This window comes from Xyrauchen texanus, chromosome 18 (assembly GCF_025860055.1).
Source record: "Xyrauchen texanus isolate HMW12.3.18 chromosome 18, RBS_HiC_50CHRs, whole genome shotgun sequence".
Lineage (NCBI taxonomy): Eukaryota > Metazoa > Chordata > Actinopteri > Cypriniformes > Catostomidae > Xyrauchen > Xyrauchen texanus.
The window spans coordinates 42,791,004-42,813,980 of record NC_068293.1 but is presented as its reverse complement, the minus strand read 5'-3'; the positions used below and the strand labels follow the sequence as shown (position 1 = coordinate 42,813,980).

The window sequence follows — 22,977 nt, the reverse complement described above, 5'->3', positions numbered from 1 at the left end:
TGGGGTGACACCTAGCAACTTCTGTACTTCAGTGTTGGCCACACGATCCATTCTTGTAAGCCCTAGTTTAATGCATTTAATTTTGCCACATGCTTCTTCATCGCAGGCCAGCATTCAGTGCCGTAGACCGCAACCGGCCGGACTCCTGACTTGTATTACTTTGACTAGGTGCAACGAGATCTTGTGGTTTCAGCCAGGTGGCATTGACACAGTGTCGGGCGTCTTGGAGGTAATTGCCATCTGCCGAGACGTGGGTGCCGAGGTACATAAAAGTGGTTACTTTTTACGTTTCTGGCAGCCCACAGATATAACGATAATTAATACATCATATAATTCAAAATGTAAAATTTTTCAAGGCAGTATAACACATTTACAAGATCAACGAATGTAACATTTAGCGAGAACGCAATGCTGGCCAGACATTTCCATCAATTGGCCTGAAACTCTCTCTCCAGCAGGCAGACCTAATTGTTTAGTCCTGACTGTATTAAAGTAATGAGAATCTAATGAGAATCACCACTGAGTAATGTGAATTACAAAATACTCAAAAGTGTATTCCCTAAAGGAATTGTAGATCAGGCAATGGCCCAAACGCGGCCACAAAATCCAATCTTGCTAGCTGGTTCTGAGCGCTTGATGGCTGGAGAGGTGGATGCAGCAGAGCTCCTTGATCTGGTCTGTACAGCATCACTCCACTACTGTGATCCCGACACCTGAATCTTACCTTTAACATCCTGAAAGTGCGCTTGACTACGCCGTACATCTGGATAGTTTGTGAACAATATGTGATCTGTAATGAGCCTACATAAAATGCCCCGCACAAGTATGGGCAACTGTTGAAAGCGAGTTGAAGCCCTTGCCAGGACCCTCACAGTAGATGTAGACAGTCCTGCAGCGGCCTCCGTTTACCCCCTCAGGACATGCATGTAAATGCTATTAACACACTTCCTGAGAGTTTTAAGTAGAGGTTCACAGTCTATTAATAATGCAAGAGAACATTGTTAAATGCAAGTGTTGTTTCTCTGTTGCTCTCTCTCTTACTGTTATATAAATGCTTGTAAACCCAAAGGCCAGAGCTAATGTCTGCATTGTAGGGGTGTGTGTGTGTGTGTGTGTGTGTGTGTGTGTGTGTGTGTGTGTGTGTGTGTGTGTGTGTGTGTGTGTGTGTGTGTGTGTGTGTGTGTGTGTGTGTGTGTGTGTGTGTGTGTGTGTGTGTGTGTGAGCATGTATTTATCACTTTGTGGGGACCAAATGTCCCCATAAGGATAGTAAAACCCGAAATTTTTGACCTTGTGGGGACATTTTGTTGGTCCCCATGAGGAAAACAGCTTATAAATCATACTAAATTATGTTTTTTGAAAATGTAAAAATGCAGAAAGTTTTCTGTGAGGGTTAGGTTTAGGGGTAGGGTTAGGTTTAGGGGATAGAACATAAAGTTTGTACAGTATAAAACCATTATGTCTATGGAAAGTCCCCATAAAACATGGAAACACAACAAGTGTGTGTGTGTGTGTGTGTGTGTGTGTGTGTGTGTGTGTGTGTGTGTTTGTGTTATTCCGACCTTGTTGAATGTTCTGATAAATAATGAAAGACATCAGCGTTCAATCACGCACTCATCAGAAAAGCAGTCCCACACTGTATCTGTGCTTTTCTATTAACATTTTCTGTGGGGGAAACTTTGCAGAAGAAATTTAGACTCTAGTCAGATCAGTTTAAAAAAAAAAAAAAAAAGCTGCTTAGATCTATATTCTGTATCACTGCCATGTTGAGATCACAAGACTGATAACTTTCAAGGGCTGGACAATAATGGGATAAATATACAATTACAGATGCAACAATTAACTACTGTAATTGTGAAAAGTGTGACCCTTCGCTGGGTCCCGCCTTAAAAGCAGTTGTGACCAATCGTGTCTTACCAACTGTTGCCCTGCCGCCATTACTCTGACCCACGTTTCCAATGAGAGCCTCTGCGAGTAATGTGTGTGTGAGTACTTTTAAGCAGGATTTTATCAAAATAATCAAAAACATTTTTAACTTGTTGAAATTATCGATAATTATGACTTTTGTCATAATCGTGCAGCCCTATTAACTGTTTAGCTGCGTACACACTGCCAGCGACATCGCGCGCGACCGACTCCATCCCATTCATTTTCAATGAGAGCACAGCGACTTCTGGCGACACGAGCTGTCGCGACCGTTGGCGACTAGATGTGGGTGTGTCCAGCGACGCGACAAAGTTGAGACAAGTTCAACTTTATTCAAATGAAGAGCGACTAACGGAAGTGACAGCCAATAGGAGAGAAGACGGGAGAGCTCACGTGATCCTTCTCTCTCTCTCTCTCTCTCAGCTCCTGCAGTAACGGAAAGATGGATGAAAGGCTAATTCTTGCTGTTAGCAATTTTCCAGTGCTCCATGATATGGATATGGTATATCCAGCCGCAGCTGCCGGTGTTACTCGCCGTGCTGACTCCGAGATTTAATGGTTTTGTGGACCCAGACAGACCGACGTTTGCGTTTTCGCCGCAGACAAACAGCCGCTATGGCAAACAGCACGCCTTGTTTCTCGCTCATCTTTGATATAAAGCATTTTATGTACTGATTCCATTTATATTTAGTCTTTTCCCTCCAAAATGTTTGCTTTTAGCGCCAAGAAAAGCGATTTGCTGCCAAGAGCAATGGAATGACATCCGTGAATGTCATTTATAAACGTTACTAGGCAACCAGTATTGGGAACGCCCACTAGTGACTACACCGCCAGCCACTCCGCAATCGGATGTTTTGCTAAATAAATTGCTCGAGACCACAATTAGTGCAGTTCTTTTAAAACGTAAACAGCGACTTACAGAGCCCTTATTACAGGGACAATCCCCCCGGAGCAACCTGGAGTTAAGTGCCTTGCTCAAGGACACATTGGTGGTGGCTGTGGGGTTTGAACCAGCGACCTTCTGATTACCAGATTACCAGTTATATGCTTTAGACCACTACACAACCACTCAGTTGAACTGAACTGATCAGCAAAATTGAGATGCACCGAGATTTTAGACAGTACTTGAACAAAAGAGAGAATATTTAGCCAGCAGAAGATGTTTATTTTCTGTTTGACAGACTGCACCAAATTCACTACAGCCAGCTGAATTTCACAAAGATATTTCAATTCCCAAATTTCATTCAAGATCTTCCACAAAGCTGTGTGAAGAATGGGAGTTTGACATGCCTTATGAAGTTTTGCCCGTTGGTTCAGCTTTTCTACTGATCTGTCTTTACAACATTGTATTGCATCAGACTGAGATTTATTATTGGGTTTTTTTCCATTTCACATGAGCTCAAGAGGTATTTCCAAAATTCTCTGTAATACTCAACTTAAAAGTAAAATCAGCATTAAACAAGCATTACTGTGCTGTTTGTAATCTAACAAGAGCTTCATGTTCAGTCAGATAAGTAGAGTTTAAGTACAAATTATAGCTCAATATGCTATAAAATACCTTTTATGTAAATAATATGATCCTGGAATGCTTTTACAGATTTCTCAGTTACTCCCATGACAAATCAACTTGGGAAGTGTGTTGAAATTGTGGGACTCGTCTTGAACATGAAGACATTGTCTCACTGGGTCAAAGTCAGGGCAGTGGTGTCTCTTTAAACTTTATAAACATCCCAAAAGAAAGAGATGCACCATTAGTAGGCCTCATGCCTTTTTCATGCATCGATAGTCATGACATTTTCCAGATGATTATCGATCTACATCAGTGTTTTTTCAGATAAACATTGGGCTATTTGTACAGCAAAGGCTTACCAGTATCAGTTGGTATCTTGTGAGGTACAGGAGCCGTTAGTAAGAGCGATGCCCTCTGCTTCCTAAATCTGTGAGCACACAACAAGTCTTTGTCTCTCCAAACATATTTCTCAACACAACGTTAGTGATGTGTGAGCGGCAGGGTATCTCATCTCACCACCACGTTAAGCGGCTGCAAATCTCAGACTTTGGTAGCTTCTTGGCCTGTGACGAAGCTTTTGATAATATTTTCCTTTGGTTTAAATCCTCCTCTATTGTAGGTTGTTTACTGCCGTTTGCCTTGATATCTGTTCATATGGGAAATTAGATTGTAGGGCTGGATATTGTTAAAGATTTCACAAGCTTTTGATTCGATATGGCTGTATTTAATATTTAAGTTTAATGTCCATTTTGCTTGCATATGAAGGAAATTATCTCTCAGCTAATGCTTTTAATTATAAAGGGACCTTCTAACCTTCTAGATAATCCTTCTAGGTACAATTTGAAAATATTTATTTGACAAATTATTTTTTACCATTTTGATTTTCATCATATTAGTCACATTTTAGCTTTTGTAAAATGTTAAAATTCAGTCTGTTCCTTCAATAAATGTCCTGAAATTGCATATATTTTGTTGCACTTATATTTTTGTTACATCTTTATTATTAACTCGCACATCTTGTACTATTAAGTATTTACATTGATATGTTGACAACGTGCTAAAACGGTACTGTCTCTTTAAGGCATCAGCCAATGTGCATGCTTCTTTAGCACATGTGTGATTAGAATTAAATGTTTCTTTTTTATTGTTGTTTTTAATCAGCAACTGGCTGTAAAAAAACAGAAAGTGTATTAAAAGAGACATTAGTCAATGACAATTGGATTGCCTGGATCTCGACTTTGAACACACAGAACAAGTTAAACCAAACATTGTCTCTCAAAATTCAGTGAACGGATCTCTGTGCTAATTACTTCTCCGACATTATACTACTTAAACACTGAGTGAAATCTGACAGTTTACCAACCAGTGACATTTTTTTGTCGCATAGCGCCGAATTTGGTTGCACTTGCAACTGATTTCTTTGTATTATAGAGGGTTGCCATTTAGAGTAAAATATCAATCTTGGGGTTTTCGCATCAATATAGAGATCAAGACAAATCACTGTGAATTGGAAAGCACACAAATGATGCTTCTAATTCAAACGTCGGTTCATGTTAGTATTAGTATAATATTATGCATCAAGATATGATCTTGATTCCACTTTTTTTTCTTTTTGATCCGATGCTAAGCACTATCAAGGCCAATATTGCCAATATCAATACCAATGTTACCTCCATTATTGATGTTTTTCTGAATTTCTGAAAACAGAATGGGTCATTTAAACCATTTAAAATTTTATTTAAATGCCATATAATATTTTATTTATTTTTTATATATATAGACCTTAACTGAAAATAACATATTTTGCTTTATTATTTATAAACAACAGATCATTTTTAATTGTTTAACTAATTTTAAATATTGATTGCATATATATATATATATATATATATATATATATATATATATATATATATATATATATATATATATATATAAACTTTAAATTAAATTATATAAAAAATTTGCGCTGTCTGCTTGGAGACAGTAAAAAATACAAGTTTTGTTAAAATCTTGAAAGTAATGTTGGCACAAGTAGTTTAGAATAATCTAATCAATATTTCTTTAAAAATAAGATGTGAAACCATTTTGTTTTAAAAATATTATTCATATTTTAAAAACTTTTGTCCACCAAATCAAATATGAAATAAATAGATTAATTAAAATATTTATATCAATTCGAGCGCTGTCTGTGACTGCGTGTGTCTTTCGGCATTAATGCACATTAAGTTGATCCAATCCAGTAAGAAATTATCCAATCATTCGCTGTTTGCTTATTTAGTATATTTTTTCACTTTGAGTCTTTTGAAACGCAATAGTTTTTATGGTAAATAAATAATAAAATAACTAGTTTAGTAAACACCTTTAGTGTCTATATGTTTTTATGAGTTTTAATCCTCTCGATACAACACGAGTATCGGAATTATCGATATTTTAAGATCAGTCCCCCCACCCATAATGTAAATTGTGCACAGCAGGGCCGGATCTAGGGGGGTTCTGGTGTGGGCTTTGCCCCAAGTCCAAATTATACCTATGCCCACCCAAGTGCAAATGAAGCAAAGGATTGAATTGTATCGTCATGGTGCTAACCCTAACTTAAGTCACATGTGCACAATTTAGTAGGGTAAATGTTGATTTTTAAAGTGGAATTTCTTACAAGGAAACTCTGTTATAACTACAAGTTGTCATACAGAATGAACAACCAGTCAGTAATGGAAATTATTTAAGTCTCACAAGGTGAAAACCCACATTTCACTGTAACCGTTCTAGTTTAATTTCGAGTTGGACATAACGAAAGCAATGACTTGTATACATTAAGTCAATATCCGCTCTGGCTGATTCAGTAAATGGGTCGTTAAACCAATTCTTATCAGCAACTCATGAAATTGAGACTGATACATGAGGATTCTTGATCCATTGAAAAGAACCATCTCTTGAGTCATTTGTTCATGATTTATGTTTTGTGAATTTCTCAACACAGTCTCTTAATTATGAATTGTGTTTTTCAGCTCGCTTTGCTCCGTACAAGCCCACTGACATCATGCTCAAGCCGCTGCTGTTTGAGGTGCCCAGCATCACCACTGACTCTGTGTTCGTGGGTCGTGATTGGCTGTTCCAGCAGCTTGAGGATGACCTGAGGTCCAACGAATCAGGCGAGAGCTCTGGGGCCATCCTCGTGGGCAATGTGGGCTTTGGCAAAACCGCCATCATCTCCCGCCTGGTGGCCCTCAGTTGCCATGGCGGCCGCATGCGGCAGATCGCATCCAACAGCCCAAGCGCATCTCCTAAAAGTGAGTCTTGGTTTCATTGATTTCTCAAATCACTAATGAACGCTAGATCCGAAACCCTCCTTTCCACCATCAGGCCTAACGGTTCTGAACACGTTGAGGGCCACATTTCCAATGCAAACCGTTCTCGGCACAGATTTATTGGCACATATTCTTGCTCAACCGCACCGATGGAATGGCTTTAATACGTGGCAACTGATGACATGTTTGGTGTATATTTATGATTTTATGATTCATCATTATTATTTTCATTAGGGTGGAAGATTACACCAACTAGCTCATTAAAACTCATATAATATATCATTGTTATCAGTATAATATACACTGATCAGCCACAACATTAAAACCACTGACCGGTGAAGTGAATAACATTGATTATATCATTACATTGGCACCTGTCAAGGGTTGGGATATATTAGGCAGCAAGTGTTGGAAGCAGGACAAATGGGCAAGCGTAAGGATCTGAGCGACTTTGACAAGGGCCAAAATGTGATGGCTAGACGACTGGGTCAGAGCATCTCCAAAATGACACGTCTTGTGGGGTGTTCCCGGTGTGCAGTCTTTAATACCTACCAAAAGTGGTCCAAGGACGGACAACCAGTGAACTGGCTACAGTGTCATTGGCGCCCAAGGCTTTTGATGTGCGTTTGGAGCGAAGGCTAGCCCGTTTGTTCCGATCCACAGAAGAGCTAATGTAGCACATATTACTGAAAAACATAATGCTGGCCATGATAGAAAGGTGTCAGAACACACAGTGCATCACAGCTTGCTGCGTATGGGGCTGCGTAGCCGCAGACCAGCCAGAGTGCCCATGCTAACCCCTGTGCACCGCCGAAAGTGCCTACAATGGGCAAATGAGCGTCAGAACTGGACCATGGTAGATGGACCAATGGGAGAAGGTAGCCTGGTCTGATGAATCACGTTTTCTTTTAGATCATGTAGACAGCTGGTTGCGTGTGCGTTGTTTACCTGGGGAACAGATGGCAGCAGGATGCACTATTGGAGGAAGGCAGGCCGGCTGAGGCAGTGTGATGCTCTGGGCAATGTTCTGCTTGGGTGCTGGCATTCACGTGGATGTTACTTTGACCCGTACCACCTACCTAAAGATTGTTGAAGACCACGTACACCCTTTCATGGCAACGTTATTGCCTGATGGCAGTGGCCTCTTCCAGCAGAGTTCAAGGTGTTGACTTCAAATTTTCCAGATCTCAATCCTATTGAGCATCTATGGGATGTGCTGGACCAACAATCCCGATCCATGGAGGCCCCACCTCGCAACTTACAGGACTTAAAGGATCTGCTGCTATTGTATTGGTGCCAGATACCACAGGACACCTTCAGAGGTCTTGCAGAGTCCATGACTCGACGGGTCAGAGCTGTTTTGGCGGCTCGTGGGGGACCTACACCTACTAGACAGGTGGTTTTAAGTCATTAAATGTCCTTTTTAGCTAGTCTGGGGTCTTCAACCTTTCTATGTGTTCATGTCTGTTCACATGTACAACCCCTCAGCAAATGGTAAACCTCTCGCCTTTTTCTCTTTGCTTTACTTTTTTGTGACATGGGATGTCTCTCCTGTGCTTTAGCAGAGTTAAAACCATGGGAAAAAGCAGTCCTAAAAACTGGAATATGCAATCATCCTCCATAGCGCACATGCTCCGAGTGCATTCAAACAGTACAGTGGAAAAATAAATAAAAACTGGCTCAGGTCACGGAACGGGATGGTTTCTCAAGGAGAACCATTCAGTCCGATGGTGGAAAAGAAACTCAAGGGACTAATATACGTTTTTACGACTAGTATTTTCATGTTTAAGACTTCTTGTTGTTTTTTTTAATACTGTTTCCTTTATGCACCTGTTTCTTTATGTGGTTGGTTTGGTTCATGGCTTGCAGCTCTTTTATGAAGGACTTTATGAAACCCCATCCAAAAAGCACTTCCATAACCAAGATGGCTAGAAAATTGGGCAAGCACTGTTGTTCGCTATTGTGCGCTTGAAAGTTGATGACATGACAACAGCTTTGGTCACGTGAGCGTGCACTCCTAGAACTGTCCTCGTTTTTTCCATGTCTTAGCAGCAGTAATAACAATGTGTAAAAAATTGCAGGAAAAAACACACTTCATGGTAAATGGTGTGCACTTATATAGCGCTTTATTTAATCTTAGAGGTTACCAAAGCGCTTTACCAATCACCCGTTCACAAACACATTCACACACCAATGACGGCAGAGCTGCCATGCAAGGCGCTAGCCTGCCATTGGGAGCAACTTGGGGTTCAGTGTCTTGCCCAAGGACACTTCGGCATGCGGAGTCATGTGGGCTGGGAATCGAACCACCAACCCTGCGATTAGTGGCCGACCCACTCTACCAACTGAGCCACAGCCGCCCTGTTTACTCACTTCATGAATTTCAGAGCGAGATTGCACGTATTACTCAACTTTTTAATTATCCCCATTTCCCGCACATTCGTCGCAAATGAAATTCCCTCTTTCTTTATTTTTAGCATGTTGCTGAAACATGCACACTGGAACACAAGAAAGCAACAGTTACTTTCTGTTGGACTGTAAATCCATCTCTCCCTCTGTATCTCTCTCATTCTCTCTCTCCATCCAGCTTAGACACTGTTTAACATCTCTCTCATAAATGCACAGGGCATCAGTGTTGTTCCCACAGTAAATCAAACTCATTTTCTTTCATTATTTCACCTTTATAGATGAAGCGCTGAATGAAACATAATAAACTTAAACACCGGTTATACACATGGCTGAAAATCATGAAATGCAAGTATACATTTGATTAGGTAATGTTTCAAAGCATAAACATTAATTCGATATGATGGCGTTTGATATGAAAAGAAAAAAAATCTTATTGGAAGAGTTGTTCAGCTCGAAGATGACATTTAAATCTGTCTCCATTTCATCCTCATAACACACCTGTTATATGTTTGGTAATTTCATAATGTGCTTTGTGTATCAGTCACTTCTGGTCTTGTTTGGTTTTAATTTCTTAAAACATGTTATATCACCCACCCTTAGCACAGAGTACTCTCATTTAAAAAAAAAAATATATATATATATATATATATATATATATATATATATATATATATATATATATATATATATATATATATATATATATATAATTTACTGTTCTGTTATGTAGATGCACGTGCATGTGTATGGAGACTCATCACAAAGGGTTGTCTTTAAAGAATCAGAACAGCTTGGCATATTTGTACTGATACGGTTATTCACCTGTTCAGGTGGGGAGCAGAGTTCAGATTTGCCCTTGAGTCAACCGCCTCAGCCTAACCCTCCCCCGAGTGCCACCAACACCCTGATATCCAACAGCTGTCCCAGCACACCTGAGCTCCAGCGACGCCGCGAGGAGGCCGTCAAACGTCTGTCTGCGAAGGTATGCTCACAATCCTTTTTTTGTCACCTTCATTGATACGAAAGTAAAAATAGAACAGGAAATGATGGGATGACGAAATGCATGAGGAAATGCCAGTAAACACGCCAATGTCTTTAAATGTTATTGAGACCTGGTAACCCATATGAACCATATGCTGAATGTACTTCATGTTGGCAGACCTGTAGCACTTTTGTTTCATATGTACACTGTAATAAACACACACACAATTAGAGATGCTGTCAGATTTTTCAGTGGAAAATATACGTCCAAGCGGGGGTATTCCTCTCTATTTCACGGTAGCCGGTGCGCAAGAGTCATTTCCTATAGAAACAGCATGTTTCTCCATGTCCTCCGCCATTTTAAACAGTGTGTATCCAATGTGGAAACTCCGATAAAAGGTAAGCACTTTTGAGTTCTGTAATAAATCAGTCTGTTTTGTCTCTCAGTATGAGCCTTAATCCTGAAGTTGTAAGTTTAAAGCCGTTTAAAGCGATTTCCTAGCTTTGGTAATGGATTAGTAGTACCAGCGATCACAGAGCACTGTTCTACGTAAACAATGACTAACGGATTCAATTCTCGTCACCAACTGGCTCATATTACACACAAAAATGATCTTTTGCCACCTTCTGGCTAACATATGTAATTTCAAAAATAAAGCCAGTAACTCCTAACACATATGCACTGCTCTTACACTTTAGTTTAGAACAGCATGTACACAAGCGGAGTGACACACACACACACAGTGAAGTGTCGAAGTGCTGATGCTGTTACACCATCAGTGCTCATGGAACATCTCTCGTCCAATCAGATTCGAGGACCGGAACTAACTGTTGTATGTGTATATATATATATATATTAGGGCCGGGAAATTTAACGCGCTGATTTACTACTCAGACTTGGGGGCGGGGTTATGGCATCTTCTGCCTGCCAGAAACAAACCCAGGCACTTTTGTACAATGTCAATGGATGAAAATTCACCAATGTTTTTCCTCACTTTCTGTGGCTAACATGGGCATATATATATATATTCAAGAGGTACTCACTTGACTCCGCTGCACATCCTTGCACAGAAATTGATAGTTTGAAGCAGTGCATGCTTATTTATGTCCCAGGCATAATAAACATGGGAGCGGTTTTACTGTACAGAGAATATGGGCAAGCTGCTGAATCTCTTTGCATTGTGCGAAAATGCTCACTGACTTTCATCTGAACCGGTTTAAAAACCAATACCACCCGACTGAGACCCAGCGTGTGTGCACGATACAGACTGAAGGATGTGGCCATTCAGTCAGCAGCAGGTATACGAGAAACTGAACTGAAGCTTTGGTATTTTAAACTTCAGCAAGTTAAACTTCAGCGTTCGATGTTTATATCTGTATGTATAGTGTGTCCAGTAGGTGTGTCCAAAACTTCTCACTGAATAAATAATGTAATTGTTACATTAGGATTTCAATGAACGATGGTTAATTTAAAAATAAAAAGATGATGTGATCAAAATATTATTAGTTGGTCATTACTGATTATTTAGCCCTAGTCTTAATTTTTCCCCCACTTTCGGGTATATTTGGAGATGGCTCTCTTAGCACTTGAATCCAGACAGAAGTGATTGTTGTTTTGATGCAGTCTGACCGGTGATTCGTTCGTCCTGTATGCAGCACAGATGCAGTTGTGCACTAATGCTGCTAATGGACTGTGATGAATGTGTGCTCATGTCAAAGTGTCTTACAGCAGCTGTTTTAATGGCAGACCCGAGCTTTAGTATAATGATTTATTTCCCTCTTCAGACATTTTTATGGTGGAAAAGTGTAGATTCAGTAAGATGTCCAATCAGAGTCTTTTACTTTATGTATTTATATTTGTAGTGCATTTGCACTGTCAACCAATTGAGATTATTTTTTCCACATCTGGCCCAGATCGGATCTTGCATGCATTTAAATCAAGGTGGTCTATAATACCTTGAGAGAGCTATTCATTAACATTACCATTCATCTCAATAGCAGTTGCTCATCTGAAGCAATTTGTTAATGGAAACAATTGTTTTTGAACCAATCACCTGAGCTGTATATGCCATGTGTCTAATAGAGCACAACAGTGCCTGTTAGGGATATCAAAAGCCCTTGTACTTCGGTACAAAGTCGATACTGAAATAAAAAAAAGATATCATGATACCAGGGTTTCACAACATCACTGTGCAGCTGGGTACAACTACAGTATTGCCTTCCAAAACGGTCAGAAATCTAGGGGTAACCATCGATAACAAGCTATATATCACAGACCACATCTCAAAGACTGCAAGATCATGTAGATTTACACTCTACAACATCAGGAAGATAAGACCATTCATCTCTGAACATGCCACACAACTGCTCGTTCAGTCACTTGTCATAGCTAGACTGGACTACTGTAATGCTCTCATTGCAGGCCTTCCTGCATGTGCTATTAGACCTCTGCAAATGATCCAGAATGCAGCAGCATGTCTAGTCTTTAATGAACCAAAGAGAGCACATGTTACACCACTCTTTGTCTCTCTCCACTGGCTGCCGGTTGCTGCACGTACTAAATTCAAGGCTCTGATGCTGGCATACAGAACAGTCACTGGATCTGCTCCAGCATACCTAAAAACATTTATGCAGAGCTACGTTCCCACCAGAAGCCTGCGGTCGGCTAAGGAACGTCGCCTTGTCGTACCAAAACAAAGAGGCACCAAAACACTTTCCCGGACTTTCAGTTTCATCATACCACGGAGGTGGAATGACCTTCCCAACTCAATCTGTAAAGCTGACTCACACTCTATCTTCAAAAAACACATCTTTTCCAAGAGCATTAAGAGCTGTAATAATAACCCCTGGTAATATTTATCCCACTCGAATTGACATGTTATCAGCACTTTCCAGCCCTTGAGCCCTTTAAATAGCTAGTTTCTTAAATTCTCCGTGTCTCAAATGGAAATTGGTCAATGAGAAGATGCCAGAAAATGTAAGATGTGCTTTGCAACTTCAGATACTGACATTTGAACTGATGCATGTTTTTCCTCGAGCATTGTTTGGGAAAAATACGCAAGCACATAATTTTTTTATTATTATTATTTGAGCAGAGTTTGTGCGGGAAGTTGTGTTGAGCCCTGCAAATAAAATTAGATAATGTAAAGTGATTGTACATATTTTAATTTTTTTCTCCCCAATTTGGAATGCACAATTCCCAATGCCAGTGACTCTCAATCCGGGTGGCGGAGGACAAATCTCAGTTGCCTCCGTGTCTGAGACAGCCAATACGTGCATCTTATCACGTGGCTTGTTGAGCGCGTTACCGTGGAGACGTTTAGAGGCTTCAAGCTATTCTGGATGGACTTGCTAATGCTAGCTGCCTTGCTAACGATTAGGCTATCCGCACCGCAAGACTTCATGACAACGGTTGCGTCCTCTCATCGTCTGTAGTGAAGAGCGTGACAGAACAACAGTGATGTGGACGACAGCTCTGATCTTTCTGTGCTGTAATCTTGAATATTGTTCTCTAGCACAAACATGCATCATTTCTGCCCTGTCCCGCTCAGCACGCGTCGCCTCTTTTCCCTGCATGTGTGTAGACATGAAGCGCCACATGAGTTAACGTGGTTTCAAAGCACCTTTTAGACCAAAATGTTTTTCCCTTCTAAATGTATCTTTATTAATCAGCACGTTACTGAGCCTTTAATAATAAAAAATCCAATAAACAAATCTATTTCGGTTCTAATTTTGTGAAAATTAATTAGATCTCTGGAATGGAAAAGGAAAGACTAAAATTACTCTCACTTTAATGAAAATATACAAATATTTTTTTACATTTTTTAAAAACGTTTTCTAAATGTTCTCTCGGGACACCCCTGAACCCACATTCAGCATCATTCCAGTCACAAGGGCTTCTATGACCCATACTTGAGTATCCGAATCTAAAGAAATATAAAAAATATTTCATTTTAATGTAAAAATATTCCAACAAATACTGGACAGTCACTATGAACAAACAGATGATCTTTAACATTCATTTTCAATTGATAAACGGTAAAATTGGTAAAAGATCCCGCAGACTCCACTGCTTTGGCCGTGATAACATGATAACAATTTTGGTCATATCGCCCAGCCCTAGTAACGAGAGTCCCGTGGACTGCTGTCGGCCGTTTCTTTGGATGTGTGGTTCAGGCCGTGCTGCTTCACTATGACTGATTCAAGCTTTGAAGTTCATAGAGGAGGGACTGGAAAGGTGCCAGTGCTGGTAATTTGGGAGACATTTGGAATGCCGTGTTGCAACCTATTGAAATGCAGAAGACTGAAATTGAGATGGCGTTCACCCAAAGACCCTCTCTCTGGCTCTGTGTGGCTGAACTCAGTGACACTTTGAATAACTTCCACAAGTAGGGTTTCAAACTTTGGACAAATAATCAGTGGCTTTTGCTAAGTCAAGCATCACCATTGCTCATTTTTAGGGGTTTGTTCAAATCACCTAAAATGAGGAATAGTGATAGTGATGCTTGACTTAGCAAACACCGAGTTTAATATCTAGAGTATGAAACTTTGGTTGGTCTAGTATTGCCTCTGCAGCAAAGGTCAGGGCACTAACTGACATGTAAAGCGATCAATCACAGTTGGATGTGCCATTTAGGGGCAGAGTTATCTGTGTTATATTACACCACAATGAAAGACTGGAATGGGAAACGATTTAATTTAAACAATGGCGTGGCATTTTCGTAAGCAATTGCACAGAAAACATGCAGAAAATGTGAGGAGTCAAAGTGCAGCACACAAAACTTAAGCTCATACTAGGGCTGGGCGATATATCGACTATTCACGGTACAATCACAATGATTTTGCTGACAATATAAAATTAAAATACATTAGTAACTGCTACAATTACATTTACATTTATGCATTTGGCAGACGCTTTTATCCAAAGTGACTTACAGTGCACTTATTACAGGGACAATCCCCCCGGAGCAACCTGGAGTTAAGTGCCTTACTCAAGGACACAATGGTGGTGGCTGTGGGGATCGAACCAGCAACCTTCTGATTACCAGTTTAGTGCTTTTAGCCCACTACGCCACCACCACTCCCATATTTAGTGTTTGTGTGAGTGGCACTGAGCACTGGAAGAGCCACTATTGATGAAAAGAAGATTTATACAGTTTGAGAAGGTTAATATATTAAGTTTATCATTAAATAATATAAACATCAGTACTGCACCGTAAAAACAGCAGTTTTAAACTATAACATTTACAGTTTGTTCTGTAAATTAGTTTATATTTTTGCTGTATTTTTTACATAATTATTCTGGCAACCACAGCTGCCAGGTTTGTTTTTTTTCTTCAGTGTAGCATATACTGTACTAGTGCACAGACATAACTAAGAAAACAAACCAGAATATGCAATTCTGCTTGTGGATGTCCACTTTACTCTCTACTGCATGCCTCAAATGAAACTTTGAATATCTTTAAAAGATTTGATGTCATTAAAATAGCAAACTTTAGAAAATCCAGTGATAATTTCATCTTCAGAACTGCTCGTTAAATCAGTGTGAAACGGTATATGGTCTGCACTTATATAGCGCTTTTTTTACCTTAGCGGTTACCAAAGAGCTTTACACTGTGTCCCATTCACACACGTTCACACTCATACACCAATGACGGCAGAGCTGCCATGCAAGGTGCTAGCCTGCCATTGGGAGCAACTTGGGGTTCAGTGTCCGTGCTGAATTAAACCAACGTCACATTGAGTGCAAGTGTTTCTCCAGTGTTTTCTTAAGCTAACATTGCTTTTATTCAGATAAACAGTCATAATAATAATAAAGAACTAAGTATGACGTAAACTAAGAGCATTTTTAATTTTGTTTAAGGACCCAAAAATTATGACCCAGCAACTATATTAGGAGTCTAACTGTTCACATACAATACAATGCGATGCTCGCGCTGGATTATAAATGCATGTTTAAACTCACATTCGCGTGAGTATTGCGAACCCGCAAGTATTCCCGCTTCTCTTCCGGAAAAGGACAGGAGAAGGGACTTCTACGAATTGTTCATAGTAAAGTACAACCAATAGCTGGAATCAAGTAGACGCGCATATTTTCAGAACTTACCAGGTCGTTCAACTTCCTCGCTCACTTTCCTCCCAGCGATGTCTTTATTCGTCCGGTCTCTGTACATGTATGACGTTGTGTCATACGATTCCGGTTGCCCACACACCGCTACAACTATTCTTTCATCCATTTTTCCCAGATTTCCTCTGCTACTAATTCAGTGACATCCGGACAATCTCAATGCTGATAGGCTTTCGTGACAATGCATCATTGAATACGGCAATTCATTGATTTTGCGTGTTCGAGTCGCGCCATTCGCTTCATTCACGCCGCCCGGCATCACATCTCTATGACGTCTATTTGCATCTTTGCATTGACTTTGTATGTAATCAAACTGCGCGAAACGCTCACTTCGCATTGTATGTGAACGCACCATAATGGACTTTTTTTTTACACAAATCTTATTTTTGTTGCACCTGTTTTCATTCACGTAAGCCAAACGAAAGTAAACATTAAATATGGCGTGTGCATGTGTTTTCTAAAGGTCAAAAAAGGCCTTGTTATAAAGAGACAATATTCGCTCAGAAAAACAGGGTCTGTCATTGCTTTAGTTTTTTTTGGACAGATCGTGGTGTTTACACAGAGGATTGTCATAAAAATCTACCCAAACGTCTTTGTGTTTTGGGAGAATATCACATTCTGTCTCCTGGTGACTTGAAATGTTTAATGTTCTTTGCCCGCAGCGCGAGAGGTTGTGGCTGATTGGCTGTGCTGTCTCTGTGTATGTCTCTGTCCTCTGTCAAACACTATGTGAGCTAAATGATGTATCATCCATGTTTCCCGGGGGACAAGTCCTCCCTCGTGTGTTACCATGGCAACAGGTTAGCAGGGTGGTCATTTGGTCGTATTTAAAGGGAATTGCACCCTCGTGGGCGCTAAGGCTCCTGGACAGGAAATGCACAGCAGACAGTGGAAAATTGCACATTTATTGATTAGACAAAAGCACTTAATTAGACACTAGTCCCTAATCAGTTTACAACATGATGGTAATTTTTTGGGACAAATGACTATGTTGCATTTGGAAAATGAACGGCATATTCATTGTACCCAGCATGCATCAGTCATATGAACTCAAGCTCAGTATTTCCAGCGGTTTACGTTAGTTTGTTGACTGATTAGTTAACATATTTGCATAGTGTTGGCGGTGAGTTGAACTATTACGCCTTAAAATGATTATCTTTTTAATACCTGCTTGTTATTATGTAACCTTGGTTCTCTTATCATATTTGCTGATGTCACTGTTTTGAAAAAGAGGTCACTTGAAGCTGTGTTACAGTGATATAAAAACAAAACACATGCATATTTCAAAATCAACCTGTCAGTATCTTCACTGACTGATTGTAGTCTCGCAAGCATTGAGTACGACGTTACATAACACGTTTTAAAGTTCTTATTTATGACGAAAGTCATTACTTGTGCATCACAAAGATGAATTCAGTAATCAGTTTGACTGATGCATGTGTTCACTAAAAAGAGCCGACTCGTAAGAGTCATTCATTCTGGAACAGGACTATGTTAGTAGAGCTGTTTGTTCAGTGCTGTTCAAAAGATTCAGAACAATCATTCGTTCAGGAGCCGCACTACACTGGTCACACTGTATGCTTTTGATTCACTTCCGAGTCATTTTTGGGAAAGTGGACTGCATTGGTCGTACTGTGTGTTAAACACCATAGATTCAAAATACACTGGTCACATTGTATGCTTCAAATACTCTTAAAAGAAACGTCACGAGAGAGTCATTTGTTTACAATTGGACTACACTGATCATGCTGTGTTTTTCACGCTGTAGATTCAAAAGAACTAGCTCAAAAGAGTCGTTCATTTGGGAATCGTTTATACTGGTCACTTTGTATGTTCTTGATTCACTTATAAGAACAGACTCAAAAGAGTCATTTTTTGGGGGTTTGGACTACACTAGTCGCGCTGTGTGTTTCATGCTGTAGATTCAAAAGAACTGGCTCATAAGAGTCATTTGTTCGGGAACCGAACTACACTGGACATGCTATGTGTTCCTTGCTGAAGATTCAAAAGAACCGGCTCATAAGAGTCATTTGTTCAGGAACCGAACTACACTGGACGTGCTATGTGTTCCTTGCTGAAGATTCAAAAGAACCGGCTCATAAGAGTCATTCATTCGGAAACCGAACTACACTGGACGTGCTATGTGTTCCGTGCTGAAGATTCAAAAGAACCGGTTCATAAGAGTCATTCGTTCGGGAACCGAACTACACTGGACATGCTATGTGTTCTGTGCTGAAGATTCAAAAGAACCGGTTCATAAGAGTCATTCGTTCGGGAACCGAACTACACTGGACATGCTATGTGTTCCGTGCTGAAGATTCAAAAGAACCGGCTCATAAGAGTCATTCGTTCGGGAACCGAACTACACTGGACATGCTATGTGTTCCGTGCTGAAGATTCAAAAGAACCGGCTCAAAAGAGTCATTCGTTCGGGAACCGAACTACACTGGACATGCTATGTGTTCCGTGCTGAAGATTCAAAAGAACCGGCTCAAAGAGTCATTCGCTCGGGAACCGAACTACACTGGACATGCTATGTGTTGCGTGCTGAAGATTCAAAAGAACCGGCTCATAAGAGTCATTCGTTCGGGAACCGAACTACACTGGACATGCTATGTGTTCCGTGCTGAAGATTCAAAAGAACCGCTCAAAGAATCATTCGTTCGGGAACCGAACTACACTGGACATGCTATGTGTTGCGTGCTGAAGATTCAAAAGAACCGGCTCAAAAGAGTCATTCGTTCGGGAACCGAACTACACTGGACATGCTATGTATTCTGTGCTGAAGATTCAAAAGAACCGGTTCATAAGAGTCATTCGTTCGGGAACCGAACTACTCTGGACATGCTATGTATTCTGTGCTGAAGATTCAAAAGAACCGGTTCATAAGAGTCATTCGTTCGGGAACCGAACTACACTGGACATGCTATGTGTTGCGTGCTGAAGATTCAAAAGAACCGGCTCAAAAGAGTCATTCGTTCGGGAACCAAACTACACAGATCACGCTTTATGTTCTTAATTCACTTAAAAGAACAAACTCAAGAGTAATTTTTTTGGGGGTTTGGACTACACTAGTCACGCTGTGTTTTTCATGCTGTAGATTCAAAAGAACAGGCTCATAAGAGTCATTCGTTCGGGAACCGAACTACACTGGACGAGCTGTATTTTTTATGCACTTAAATAATCATCTTAAACGAGTCATTCGTTCGGGAACCAGGCTACACTGGTCCTATTGTAAATGTGGGATTTGGAACCAGCACTTTGGAGTTTCTTTATTCCACGGTTTGTTCCAAGTGAGTGAGTTAATGGTCCCTGCACCTCAAGGAGCTTTAGATTGATGCTCTTTTCACAGAGCTCGTCTCAGGACCAGCATCACGGCATTCCTATTAACGCCAACTGTCCAAATGGGAAATATGCCCATCTGTTAAACAGAGGTTTCAATAATACATGACAGCAAATTAAGAGCGACCAATGCCTCTGGATACCCTGCTCTCATACGATTCACTGCTAGGTTTCTTCGCTGTGGCCAAACATACCAAGAGTTTCACTCCTTTGACTGTGGTGAACTCTGCTAATTTCTTCAGAGATAAATATTTGGTTTAATTTATTCCCTGGGATGATGCATCTTTTTGGGAATTTGAAATTTTCAAGGGTGGAATTTTAATTAAGCCATTAAGCCCCCGTGTTAATAGTGTTACATTTTGGGAGTGGTGGTGGGGTAGTGGTCTAAACCACATAACTGGTAAACTGGTAATCAGAAGGTCGCTGGTTCGATCCCCACAGTCACCACCATTGTGTCCTTGAGTAAGACACTTAACTCCAGGTTGCTCCGGGAGGATTGTCCCTGTAATAAGTGCACTGTAAGTCGCTTTGAAAAAAGCGTCTGCCAAATGCGTAAATGCAATGTAAATGATACATTTTGGCGAACTGGATCAAACCGTCCATTTCAATTCATCAATTCATTGTGATTCCACGATTTATTAGCATCATCACACAAAAAAATGTTTTCAAAGTCTTGCTGCACTTGTGTCATTAGTATTGCTGTAATATTAAATATTCATCCTTGTGTTCATTTAGTTAGAAACATTGACTTGACCATTTGAACTAGCCTTGATTAAATATATTTTACCTCTTGCAAACAGTTTGAATCTACTTTGCTACAATGTTTGTTTGGTTCAAATAATGGTTCCTTTGATTGAAGAAAAAAACACTCACCATTTGAACCATTTTCAGCAATTTAAGGGTGTTTATTCAATACACAAGTACATAACTTTTGAATAAACTTCATTATGGTTTGGTGTGGTGGAAAGACACCAAAACTATGAGACAGTCGTAATGTTTGAAAAATGTGTAGAAATCATTTTCACATAATAAATGTTTGTTTAGAACTAGTCTAAACTCTTTGTTTTGATTAGCATAGTTTTACCCTCTTGAGACCCAAGCTTGACTGCTGTTTGCAATTTCTATTCCCCTTTTTGATTTGTATCAAGTAGCCCCTAAGAAACATGCAAAAAAAGTTTATACCAAAGTTGAATTTTAATTTAAAGTAATGGTCAGCAATGTCCAATCACTGCCAACCACGTAAAAAATGCATGAAAAATCGATGTATGTACTGATTGTGTCTGCCAACCATGTTGATGTGTGCAAAGATCATCTGCGGCATGAAACTGAATTTTTGACCAGATGTTAGGAGTCAATGCACTTGCATAGGAAAGCTATAGGATGCTCCCTTGCCCCCTAATTAGTGAATGACTCCAGTGTGCTGTCTGTCTGCACTGGTCTCAGAACAGTTTGAAATGCACCTTATTTTCATCCTAACTCCATATAAATCCTCTAAAAGAAACATTTTCCAGCATTTGGATGCATCCATTGTTTCCCAGTGTGATAATGCACAGTGAATATAGAAGTCCTATTGTCCACGTGACGTGGACATTGTGTTTAGCAGCATGTTGTTTTATGGTAAATCAATTACATTTTTAAAATTGCATATCGGATGATACTATAGACTCTACTCTTTTGATTCAAACTGGTTTTAATGTGTAAACTTTGTTGCAGTTTCTTCCAAACACAAATTCGTCTGAGACTGGCACCATGTTGTTTTGTCGCATGACTCGGTGTGCTGAAAGTTTAACCCTTTAATGACAGCCTGGAGTCTCCTGAACTGAGATCAGTTGGTTTTAAAGAAATTAACTTAAGCAGAGCCTATAGCGAAGCCAAATTGTAATGTCCATGCATGTGGATACAGGGTCTCACGAGGTAAAACTTTATATTTCTATAATGGATTTACACGGTTTAATATTAAAAGAAGTTGAAGAAAAACCCATATACAGAAAGTCATCAAATGGTTGAAAAATTATTGTATGTAAAATGTTACCATCAAAACTACTGAAAGTGCAGCATCATTATAAATATAAATTATATGAATATTAAGGTTTTAAAGTTCTCTTTCTTTCTTTCTTTCTGCAGGTGGTGGCGTATCATTATTGTCAGGCTGATAACACGTACACGTGTCTAGTTCCTGAGTTTGTGCACAGCATTGCGGCTCTTCTGTGCCGAGCGCATCAGCTCACCGCATACCGCGAGCTGCTGCTGAAAGATCCTCATCTGCAGAGCATGCTCAGTCTGCGCTCCTGCGTGCAAGACCCATTGGCTGCCTTTCGCCGGGGCATCCTCCAACCGCTCGCCAACCTACGCAAAGGTACACAAACACAACCAGCCTGATAAAGTCAGCAGTAGATCAACATTCGCCCTGTTTACTCTCTTAATGCACGTTCCTGGTCTTATGGTGAATCATTAATCTGTGCGTGTTACTCCAAAGAAACAAACATTTTAGTATTGGTTATCTTTCATCAATATGTATTTACTTGATCTGCCTCTGATAATACAATTTTACTGTCCTGATGATGTCATCAAGCTCTCTTAATTTTCAACCCCTTCAACCCTGTCCTTCACTGACGACAATTGCAAATGACAAAACCCCTTCCTTTCTGGTATAATATGTACAATACCACCCAATTTTCATGGTCCAGTCAACTCCTGATGGATAAAATCAAGTACTGTCCTACATTTCTATGTAAAATGGGCTGAGATTGTCATTTCATGTTAGCTTTAATTACATCTCTAATTCAGAAAAAGTTGGGACTGTAAACAATGAGAATGATTTATATATTGTATTCATCCTATGCTATATTAAAAGCACTACCACGGCACATTATTTGATGTGTTACCTTGTTCAGATGATTGCAACATGCTACAAAAACTTTGATACAGTCGAGTGTTTATAATAATGTAACATCACAATTATTCTAATTACACTTAATAAGCATTTGAGCAATAAAGACACAAGAAGTCATTGTCTTAAAAACCAGCATTCGTCTGTAAAGGATATCATGTCATGGGCTCGGAATTACTTTCGGAAAACTTTGTCAGTCAACACCATTCACTGCTATGAAGATAAAGCTTTAATATGAAAAGCAGAAGCCATACATCATCACTGTCCAGACTCTCCGGCGACTTCTCTGGGCTCATTTGTGATGGAAAGTAGAATGGTGGAATCGTGTTTTATAGTCCACATTTCAAATAGTTTTTCCTCTTGTTCTCCGGACCAAAGAGGAAAAGGACTATCCAAGCTGCTATCGGCGTCGGGTCCAAAAGCCAGTGTCTGTCAGGATATTGGGTGTGTCAGTGACTATGGCATGGGTAACTTGCACAGCTGTG

The 22,977-nt window shown here is 39.9% G+C and overlaps 1 protein-coding gene across 5 annotated transcripts in view; it reads left to right on the top strand.

Annotated features, from left to right (window-relative positions):
* LOC127658658 (protein TANC1-like) overlaps window positions 1-22,977 on the top strand; it is a 260,584-nt gene that overhangs the window by 139,551 nt on the left and 98,056 nt on the right. For all 5 annotated transcript variants that reach the window (XR_007972434.1, XM_052148063.1, XM_052148061.1 and 2 more), the window contains exons 9-11: window positions 6,444-6,725; window positions 9,983-10,134; window positions 21,727-21,958. Coding sequence is in view for 4 of the 5 variants with exons in the window: in XM_052148063.1 (XP_052004023.1) it covers window positions 6,444-6,725; window positions 9,983-10,134; window positions 21,727-21,958 (666 nt within the window). In the remaining variant the exon portion in view is untranslated. The remainder of the gene's footprint in view (window positions 1-6,443; window positions 6,726-9,982; window positions 10,135-21,726; window positions 21,959-22,977) is intronic.